Below are 10694 nucleotides of genomic sequence, written 5' to 3'. Positions count from 1 at the left end.
GAGAGAGCAAACCCTAAACCCTACACCCAAACCCTGAGTACTGAATCCTAGACTCAAGCCCTACGCCTTAAACCCAAAACCCTAAACCCCAAACCCTACACCCCAAACCCTAAACCCTAAACCCTAAACCCTAGACCCTAAACCCTAAACCCTAAACTCACGCCTGTCTCCTCGCAGTGCTGCGGCTGCTGAGGGGAGTTAAGAAGAGCAGCAGCCGCTCAGCAACGCACAGACGCACAAAGTCCTGCAGCACTCCAAACCCTAAACCCTAAACCCTAAACCCTAAACCCTAAACCCTAGCAGCCGCGTCAGACCTGCGCGCCGCCAGTTGCAGCTACAAAGACAGGAGAAAAAGGAAAAGAGAAAAAAGGAAGAATAAAATAAAATAAAAAAACAAAAAAAATAAAAAGACAAAAAAAGAAATTTAAAGAAAGATAAAAGACACAAAAAGAATTCTTTCTCATTTAATGAATTTGCCGCTCAGGTAAAAAGTAAAAGGAGAGTCAAGACACCCAACGACTAACTAAATAATCAATTTAATTAATTTAATTAATTAATTAATTAATTAATTGATTAATTAATTAATTAATTAGCTTATTATTTAATTTATTTGATTAAACACCGTATTTATTTATTTATTTATTGAAAAGCAAAAAATCGAAAATTGAAAAAATGAGTAAGTTGGGAAGCATCTGGTGTATGTACACTCCAGAAATTCGCAAAATCTTCAAAAGCCACGAATTAAATTAAAAGTGTTTTGGATAATTTCAAAAAACTGAAAATAATAAAAATGATAAAAGGAAATAACAATTCATAATACATAATAAATAATAAATGACACATGATGAATAATAAATGATATCTAACAAATAATAAATGATAAATAATAAGTGATAAATAACAAATAATAAATGGTAAATGAAAAAGAATAAATGCTAAATAATAGATAACAAATAATAAATAATAAATAAGTGATAAATGATAAATACTAAGTACCAAATAAATAACAATAAATAATAAATGATAAATAATTAACTTTAAAAATGAACAAAAGTGAAGAAGGAAAGGAATATTTCCGTAGCAGCAAATCGCGGATCAAACGGAAGCAAATTGCGCGGAAATGAACAAAAACAAGAAAATAAATCAAAATAAATCAAAATAAATCCAAATAAATCAAAATAAATGAACTAAAATGAACTAAAATGAATTAAAATGAATTAAAATGACAAAAAACGAACAAGTTGCTGCGGCCCTCTTTCCGCCTCTTCTCTTTCGTCCATCTCCAGGTGTCTAGACACCGCAGCGGTGTCGTTCCACATTTCCGCCTCGCGCATGCAAAGGGCCTGAGGCATTTAAATCAAACAATAAATAAATAAATAAATACATTTATTTATTTATTTATTTATTTATTAGTTCCTTATTTATCCATTTATTCGCTAGTTTGTGGGACTAGGAGACTCGGAAAAAGAAGCAAAAGTAAAGACAGGGGCAAGCAGCAGCAGCAGCAGCAGCAGCAGCTGCTGCTGCTGCTGCACTGCCGGTTCTGCTGCTGCTGCTGCTTCAGGCGGTATTCTGCGGCTGCTGCTCGTGCTCTGCTTCTGCTATTCTGCTGCTGCTGCTTTACTCCCAATGCTGCTGCAGCACTTCTGCTACAACAACCACCGCTGCTGCTGCTGCTGCTGCTGCTGCTGCTGCTGCTGCTGCTGCTGCAGACCCTAAGGCTCATGTCTTTGGCTGCGTCGGGGAGGTCCGGCCATCCCTGGAGGAGGTCTGCGAGTCTGTTGACAATTCGAAAGGCAATCTTCTTTTTAGGGTTTAGTTTGTAAACCCCCGAAAGAGAGGAAAATAAAACTTTTATTTCTCTTCCTGTCCAAGTTCGTTCCAGAGACACTTCAAACCCGTTCGGGTGTATGGACAGGCCCTCTTCGCTCGCAAGGCAAGGCCCAAACAGAGACACTACCGGCTTCAGCCTACGCGCAAACCCTAAATTAGGGTTTGGGCTTTACGGTCTAGGGTTTAGGGTTTCGGCTTTAGGGTTTAAGGCGGAAGCAAGAAACAAGAACAGCTGCAGTTTCCGGCCGACAGAAAGCCCCCAGCCACGACACCACAGCCTAGGGTTTAGGGTTTAGGGTTTAGGGTTTAGGGTTTAGGGTTTAGGGTTTAGGGTTTGGGACCTCATGATGTCTCGGACGGTGTCGACGCGGGAGGCCGCCAAGAGGAACTCGACGCAGACTTTGTTGAGTGCATGCAAATTTTCAATTGTGGATTTTCTGGAAATAAAATTAAATTTAAAATAAATAAATAAATAAATAAATAAATGCAAGAAAAATTTAATAAGGAAAGGACTTGAAATATATAGATTTTAGAAATGGAATTTAGGAAAGATAAATAAAAGAATACTTTTAAAAAGCAAATAATATTTTCAAAAAGAAAAGAATAAATTTAAAAAATTAAAAAAATAAAATAAAAAATAAACAGTGTGTTGAAATGATAAGTAGGAAATTAAAAAAGATGAAAATAAACCAAACAGAAAGATAAAAAGGAAATTAGAAAAAGCGAAAAGAAAATAAAAAATAGTTCTTAAACTAAAAAGACATTTAAAAGGCCGCTTTAAAGGCCTTTAAAAAGGCCTTTAAATTAATTTTAAAAGGACTTAAAAAGAGCCTCAAAAGGACTTCAAAATCCCATTTGAAAAGGCCTTAAAAAGCCCTTAAAAGGACTTTAAAATTAACTTTAAAAGGCTTTCAAATTAATTTAAAAAGTCCTCTAAGAGGGCTTCAAAAGAACCTTTTAAAGGCCTTTTTGAACTTTTAAATGAATTTAAAAAGTCCTAAAATTGGCTAAGACTGGCCTTGCGGGTTCGGAAAAAGTGGCGAGGTTTTTGTAAATTGTCTCCTCAGCAGCAGCAGCAGCAGCAGCAGCAGCAAAACCCCACAGCACTGCGTGGGCCCTGGGGGCCTCTGCGAGGGCGAGGCGCAGCAGCACTTTTGCTGCAGTCTGCAGCACTTCCGAGGTCAGTCCTGCAGCAAAAGGTAATTTCTTTTTTTAATTTTGAAAATCTTTTTCATTTCTATTTCTTTTTAATTTCCTTTCTTTCTTTCCCCCCTTTTTCCCTTCTTTTTCCCCTTTTTCCCGCCGTTTTAAGTGCTTTTTACAAAATGCTGCTGCTGCTGCTGCTGCTGCTGCTGTTGCTGCTGTTGCTGCAGCAGCAGCAGCAGCAGGTGTTTAAGGAGGCACATTCAGGCAGAAAGGGGACAAATAAGGAGACAGATAAAAAACAAGTGGGGAAATAAAAAAGGAAATAAAAAGGAATAAAGAAAGAAAATAAATAAAATAATAAATAAAAGGAAACAAACAAAAGAAAAATAAAAAGACAAATGAGAAATAAATGAAACGAAAAGAAAAAGAAAAGACAAAAAAAAAGACAAAGATACTTCGAAAGGAAAAAAGATATTAAAAGGTAATTTGTTTTAACAGACAAAAGGATCTTAAAAGAGACAAAAGGAGACAGCAAGAGACTTACAAATCCAAAATGGACTAAAGAGGAAAAAAAGGAATAAAAAAGCAAAAAGGAAATAAAATGCCAAAAAAGAAACCAAAAACGCCAAAAAAGAACTTAAAAAAGCCAAAAAACAAATCTAAAAAAGCCAAAAAATGAAATTAAAAAAAGCTAAAAAAGAAATTGAAAAATCCAAAAAAGAAATTAAAAGAAAGAATGGAAAGAGGGAAAGAAAGAAAGAAAGAAAGAAAAACTGACCTGCATGCGGAAAGTGGAGTCTTTTGATTAAATTAATTAGCAGCAAAACTGTCTCCTTGGATATACACTCCAGCGGCAAGCTGTACGTACACCCCACCGCCGCGCGCACCACTTCTTCATTTCGAACTTCCAACAAATTTATTATTGCCTTTTCTCCCCGAGACGCCAAAAATGAATCCACCAGCGACTGCAGCAGCAGCAGCAGCAGCAGCAGCAGCAGCAGGTGCAGCAGCAGCAGCAGCAGCAAAAGATAAAAAATGTTATTTAGATTTATTATTATAGTTCAAACGCCCCACAGCGGTGTCTGTACACCCCACCCGCAGCCCGAAACAAAAAACCAATTAAAAGAATTAAAATAATTAAAATAATTAAAATAATTAAAATAATTAAAATAATTGAAACAATTAACATAATTAAAGCAATTAAAACAATTAACACAATTAAAACAATTAAAATAATTAAAACAACTAGATAAATTGAACCAAACAAATCAATTGGAACAATTTAATCAACTAGATGAATTGAACAAATTAAATGAATTAAATCAATTAAAACAACTAAATAAAATAAATAAATAAATTAAATAAATTATATGAAACAATAAACTAAATGAATTAAATAATTTAAATAAATTAAACGAATTAAATAAACAAACGATTATCCGGGCTAAATCAATTAAACAAGCCAAACAAATTAGATAAATAAACAAATGAATGAACGAATAAATAAACAACAAATAAATAATAAATAAATACAAACAACAAATAAATAGAAATAAACAGATAAATATAAATAATAAACAATAATAAATGAAATGGATTACTTGAAAAGAAGGCTGGTTTGTGGGGCGCAGGTAAAACCCCAAAAAGTCGCAAATGGCGGCCAAAGCTTTGCATGCAAAAGTGTTCGTCAAACGGCACAAAGGAGGAGTTTCCGGCACGAAGTCCAGCTGAAAGAAACAAAATAAATCAATTTAATTCATTATTTCATTCATTTTATTTGATTTAGTTGATTTAATTGGTTTTATTGTTTGTTTTGTTTTATTTGTTTGTTTATTTGCTTTTGAATGGTGTTTGAATTAGTCCATTTGGAGCATTTCATGAGTTCCCGGCACGAAGTCCAGCTGAAACAAATCAAAATAAATCCAATTTAATTCATTTATTTTATTTGATTTAATTCATTTATTTAATTAAATTCATTTAATTCATTAATTCATTTTATATTCATTTTATTTTATTTTAGTTTGTTTTGTTTTATTTATTCATTTGCTTTTGAATGGTGTTTGAATTAATCCATTTGGAGCATTTCATCAGCTAACAAACTCGAGTTGGAATAAATCAAAATTAAATTTAAACTGATTTAATTCAATTTAATCAATTTAATTTATTTAAATGAATTAATTCTTTAGATTAATTTGCTTAAAGCATTTAATTCTTTAAATGATTTGAAGACAGAAAGATAAAAAGATAAAAAGGGACTCTTTAAAAGCAAATGAAGAACACAAAGAAGAAAAAAAAGGAGACCAAAAGAAGACAAAAAGGGGGACAACACAGAGACAAAAAAGAGACAAAAAAGTATAAAAAGGAGACGGAAAATGGCATAGAAAAGAGGCAAAAAAAGACTTAAAAGAGGCAAAAGGAGATTAAAAGGAGACAAGAAAGGGACAAAAAAAGAGACAAAAAAGGGACAAAAAGGCGAAAGGAAAAAGGAGAAAAAAGAGGCAAAGAATCCAAAAAGGGAGTCAAAAAAAACACAAGAAAGAGACAAGAAAGGGACAAAAAACAGACAAAAAGGAGAAAAAAAGAGACAAAAGAGAGTTAAAGAGGAGTCAAGAAAGAGAGCCAAAAAGGAGTTGGAAAAGAGACAAAGAAGAGTTAAAAAGGAATCAAGAAGGAGTTAAACAGTAAGACAAAAAGTGGCCAACAAAGAGACAAAAAGAAGGAGAAAAAGGCCAAAAGAAGAAGCAAGAAAAAGGAGACAAAAAGGAGAAAGAGACAAAAAGGGTACAAAAACAGAATCAAAAAGAAGCTCAAAAGAGCAAAAGAAAGTCCAAAAGGAAGGCAACAAAGAAGACAAAAACTAAAATAGAAAATAAAAGAAAAAGGAAGCAAAACAGAAAACAAATTTCGTCAAAAAGTAAAAAAAACTGGAAAAAAAAGCAAAAAGAGCGAAAAGTGAGCAGAGAAAACATCCAAAAGAAGTCCAAAAAGGAGCCAAAGAAGAGCCTCAGAAGGATTTCCAAAAGACGACTCAGGGAGGAGAAAAGTGGAGCCAAAAAGGAGCAGAAAAATCGCAAAAAGAGAAAAAATAAACAAAAAATAAACGAAAATGAATAAAAATAAATGAAAATAAATGAACAAGACCTTATCTGAGTCCTTGAGGGCCCTGTGGGCCCTGTCGCACAAACGGCTGTAGCTGGAGCCGCCCAAGTACTGCAGCAGCGCAGCAGCACCTTGCAGCTCGCTGGAGATGTACTGCAGCAGCTGCTGCTGCTGCTGCTGCTGCAGCTGCTGCTGCTGCTGCTGCTGCTGCTGCAGTTCAAACTCCAGGACCACGCGGACGCCTGCGGCGCGCAGCGGGGGGAAAAAGAAATTCGAAAAAAGAATTTAAATTCGAATTTTAAAAATTAATTTAAATTATTTTTCGAAGTTTTTATTTCATTTTTTGTTTTGTTTACTGACACACCCGTGCAACTCGCAGCAAGAATTAAAGGGTCTGCTGCGTCTTCTTTCAGCGCCGGCAGCAGCAAATCCACAAAGTGGTAATTGTTGCAACACACCTCCATCGCCTGACAAACCCTAAACCCTAAACCCTAAACCCTAAACCCTAAACGACCCTTAACCCCAATCCCGGGGCTCTGAACCGCGAACCCTCCGCGCTAAAGCGTAAACTCTGGACCCGAAATCCCAAACCCTAAACCCTAAACTCTGACTTTCAAACCTTAAACCCTAATCCCTAAACCCTAAACCCTAAACCCTAGTTCACCTCCTGGGAGCTTTTAATCATGCCCGTGAGAGCGTCAATTATGGCGGCGGCCACTTTTGCCTGAGCACAAAGAGCTGCGGTGTACATACAGCGGAGTGCAGCAAGAAATACACAAATGCGGCCAGTGCAGGCAACACACCAAATCAGGGTTTAGGGTTTAGATTAGAGTTTAGCACTTGGCGGCTTGAAGGTTGATTCCTTTTAGACAGAAGACAGAGCTGAAGGGTTTTGCTGACATTTCATCTTTCCTGAAGTTTCTCATTTGTTGAAAATGCATTTAATTCAAAACAATTTTCATTTTCAAAACATTTCACATTTTGTCTGCTGAGAAAGTTCTCCCCAACACAAATGCATTTAATAAAATGAAAAGAATCTTTTTCTGATTTTGGATTTTGAAGAAAAGCGCAGATCCGAATTTGCGGTTTCGGAGGATTGCGGTGTCGACACACCGCAGCGGCGCGAAAAACGCGAAAACAAGAACGCGAAATGAAGATTAAAAGCCCCGACGCATGCAATTCTTTTGATTTTAATCAAACGTTTCAATTAGAAGAATTAAAAACAACCCAAAAATGATCTAAACTGCTCAAAAATAAATCAATTCTTCTCGAGGCGCCTTGGGCGTAGCCGCGCGGTGTACGTACACCGCAATTGCGGTGTACGCACAGCTTTTTCTTCGCGAGCCCGCGAGAGCCCCAGGGCTCCAAATGTGGACCAAAAGTATTTAAATGCACACAGATTGCAATCAAATTGCAATTAATCACAATTATATTGTAAATCTGCCTTAAATGGACTACTTTTAGCGCGAAAAGTCGTGAAAAAATCGTTTTTCGCTCTGGTGGCAAATGCATGCAGCGGCGTCTGGCGGTGCGGAAAAGTGCGGAAAAAAGAGGAAAGAAGAATTAAATGAACTCTTTTAAATGGGAAATTGAATATAATTAAATGTATTTCTTGTTTGAAGTTAAATTACCTTTTTAATCGGAAGAGTTGAAGAACTTTTTCTTTCTCCCAAAATTTCCCGCAGCCCCGGAAGAAACACTTTGAGGTGTATAAGCGACTTCGTCAAATGCAAAGCCGCCTTCGGGCAGTGCCACGCGCAGCGGCTAAAAATAAAAATAAATAAATTAAATAAATTATATGAATTAAATACATTAAATAAATAAATAAATTAATATTAAATGAATAAATACAGAGATATTAAATAAACGAAAAGAAATAAAAAGGCATAAAAAGAAACAAAATGGATAAAAAGATAATAAGTAAAGGAAATAAAACGAAATAAAATGAATTTAAAAAATTAAAAATAAAATAAATCAAAAGAAATTGAACAAATAAAAAGAAATTAAAAGGAAATGGAAGAATCAAAACAAATAAAAAGAAATAAAAAGAAATAAAAAGGTTTAGAAAGGATGTGAAAGGAGACAAATAGGATTTAAGGAAATTTAAAAAAGATAAAAGGAAGTGAAGGGAAAACAGAAAAAAAAAGAAAAGGAAAAGAGTAAAAAGCAAGAAGGCAATAGAAGAAAATAACAAGAAGACAAAAAGTAAATAAAGGGAGATCAAAAGAAACAAAAAGAAGATTTAAAAAAGAGGTAAAATGGACAAGGGGAAATAAAAAGAGAAACAAAAAGAAAATAAAAAAGAAACAAAAAGGAAACAAAAAAGAAACAAAAAGATGATTAAAAAAGAAAGAAAAAGAAGTTTAAAGTGAACAAAAGGGAGAACAAAAAGGAATAAAAAGAAAATCAAACAAATAAAAAAGAGAAAATGGAGAGAGATTAAAAAGTGCTGCTGCTTCTGCTGCTGCTGCTGCTGCTGCTGCTGCTGCCTCTGCTACTGCTGCTGCTGCTGCTGCTGCTGTGTGAGTCCTCAGTTTTGGCAATTGCTTTTCCAACTTTACCCCAAAATGATGCACATGTCGCAAAATAAAGAAAACTTTTCTTCTGACTTTGGAATTCCCTCCTCCAGAATGCGGTGGCACAGCAGCTGTACGTACACCCCAACTCGCAGCAGCAGCTGTACGTACACCCCAGCTGCAGCAGCAGCAGCAGCTGCTGCTGCTGCTGCCCGTAAACACAGACGCCAGCAGCAGCAGCAGCTGCAGGTGCAGCAGCAGGTGTATATACACTTTAGCAATTTATTTCCCACAAAAATGCAGCTTCTAAATAAAGCGCGTATGCAACCAGCATTAAACCCTAAACCCTAAACCCTAAACCCTAAAACCCTAAACCCTAGACTCCTGCACAGCAAAGCGATAAGGCACGTGTAAATGGTAGACGCCCACTGCCACAGAGAGCCTGCAAATTCAGCTCAATCTGTTTAGTATTTAGGGTTTAGGGTTTGGGATTGAGGGTTTAGGGTTTAGGGTTTAGGGTTTAGGGTTTAGGGTTTAGGGTTTGGGGTTCAGCTAGCACCTGGGGCACTCCCTGTCCTGTGGCCTCGATGCAGTTTTCTTGAGCGAGACAAACTAAAGCCAAAACTTTGCAGATAGCCCTGAAGCAGCAGCAGCAGCAGCACAAGCAGCGGCAGCAGCAGCAGCAGCATCAGCAGCAGCAGCAGCAGCAACAACAGCAGCAGCAGCAGCAGCAACTTTTTAATTTCACAGCTCCAAGCCACCACCCCGCAGGCCTCTTCTCCTTTGAGCCCAGGGGCCCCTGGAGGGCCCCTGGGGCCCCCCAAAGGGCCCCAGGTCTCGGGGGCCCCCAAGGAGCCCCCTAAGGCCTCTCGGGGCCCCCTGGGGGCCCCCTAGGTCCCTTTCGGAGCCCCTGGGGGCCCCTCAAGACCCAGGCCCTGAGGCCATCACTGGGGGCCCCCAAAGGCCTCTTGAGGGGCCCCTAGGGGACCCTTGGGGGCCCCTTGGGGGCCCCCCAAGGGCCCCTTGGGGCCCCCTAAGGGCCCCCTGGGGGCCCCTGGGGCCCCTCGAGGCCCCGGGGGGCCCCCGAAGGCCCCCGGGGGGCCCCCGAGGCCTCTTTGAAGCCAGAAGGCATTTATTAATGCTCCTTTTGGAACACAAATGAACTAGAATGAAATAAATTGAAGAAGTGCAAAAACGGAAAGTTTGAGTTGCTGCTGCTCACGGTGTGGGGCCGCAAAGAGAAAGAAGGTCCCCCAGCAAAGAGACACAGGGAGACAGCGCGAGGGCCATCGCGAGGCTGTCTCCTTCGCCCGCGAGGCCCCGCAGTATGTCCATCACGGCTCTCTCCTGCAGCAGCAGCAGCAGCAGCAGCAGCGGCAGCAGCAGCAGGCGCGGCAGCAGCGGCGAAAATTTCGGGACCAGCGGCGAAAGGCCCGAAGCAGCAGCAGCAGCAGCAGCTATAGCAGCAAAGCAGCAGCGGTAGTAGATGCAGCAGCAGTCAGCGCAGCAGCAGTGGACGCAGCAGCAGCAGATGCAGCAGCAGCAGATCGCAGCAGCAGCAGCAGCAGCAGTAGAAGCAGCAGAAGCAGCAGAAGCAGCAGAAGCAGCAACGGCAGCAGCAGCAGCTGCTGCTGCTGCTACTGCAGCTGCTGCTGACATCAGTTTTGAGTTCGAGGAGAGAAGGGACAACAACTTGGGCGAGGACTTGAGAAGCAAGGCCGCTTTTGTCTCCTTTGGGGTCTTCTTGCTGCTGCTGCTGCTGCTGCTGCGTCAGCTGCTGCAGCAAAGAAGAGACATAAAAGGCCAGCGAGCCTTCGCCCACGCCGCAGAGGCTGCCCAGCCCGCTGCAGCAAAAGAGATAAAATTAAATTTAGAAATTAAACTGAAATCAAATTTAAGGATTAAAATTAAAATTAAAATAAATTAAAATAAACTAAAATGCAAAAAACAAACTTGCAGCAAAAGGAAACACAATGTCGAAAATCAAAAAGACAAAAAGGAGACACAAAGGTGACAACTCGCAGCGCGGCGCAGACACACAGCGGGACAGTCAGCAGCAGCAGCAGCAGAAGCAGCAGCAGCAGCAGCAGCAGCAGCAGC

The 10694-nt window shown here is 39.1% G+C and overlaps 1 protein-coding gene across 1 annotated transcript in view; it reads right to left on the bottom strand.

Annotated features, from left to right (window-relative positions):
- Nucleotides 1-10694, bottom strand: part of ETH_00023135 (Leucine Rich Repeat family protein, related) — a gene marked incomplete at both ends in the record, with an annotated part of 23844 nt that overhangs the window by 11158 nt on the left and 1992 nt on the right. Inside the window, 14 exons of the mRNA XM_013378782.1 lie at nucleotides 162-244; nucleotides 1715-1778; nucleotides 2175-2270; nucleotides 2936-3020; nucleotides 3758-3944; nucleotides 4581-4706; nucleotides 6121-6320; nucleotides 6443-6545; nucleotides 6743-6802; nucleotides 7710-7842; nucleotides 8640-8725; nucleotides 9154-9232; nucleotides 9817-9941; nucleotides 10252-10438. Coding sequence (XP_013234236.1) covers nucleotides 162-244; nucleotides 1715-1778; nucleotides 2175-2270; nucleotides 2936-3020; nucleotides 3758-3944; nucleotides 4581-4706; nucleotides 6121-6320; nucleotides 6443-6545; nucleotides 6743-6802; nucleotides 7710-7842; nucleotides 8640-8725; nucleotides 9154-9232; nucleotides 9817-9941; nucleotides 10252-10438 — 1614 coding nt within the window. The remainder of the gene's footprint in view (nucleotides 1-161; nucleotides 245-1714; nucleotides 1779-2174; nucleotides 2271-2935; nucleotides 3021-3757; nucleotides 3945-4580; nucleotides 4707-6120; nucleotides 6321-6442; nucleotides 6546-6742; nucleotides 6803-7709; nucleotides 7843-8639; nucleotides 8726-9153; nucleotides 9233-9816; nucleotides 9942-10251; nucleotides 10439-10694) is intronic.

The sequence above is a fragment of the Eimeria tenella genome, genomic scaffold, assembly GCF_000499545.2.
Source record: "Eimeria tenella Houghton genomic scaffold, Eth_scaff98, whole genome shotgun sequence".
NCBI lineage: Eukaryota > Apicomplexa > Conoidasida > Eucoccidiorida > Eimeriidae > Eimeria > Eimeria tenella.
The sequence above is the reverse complement of the archived record's forward strand: the minus strand, read 5'-3'. Positions and strand labels throughout refer to the sequence as shown.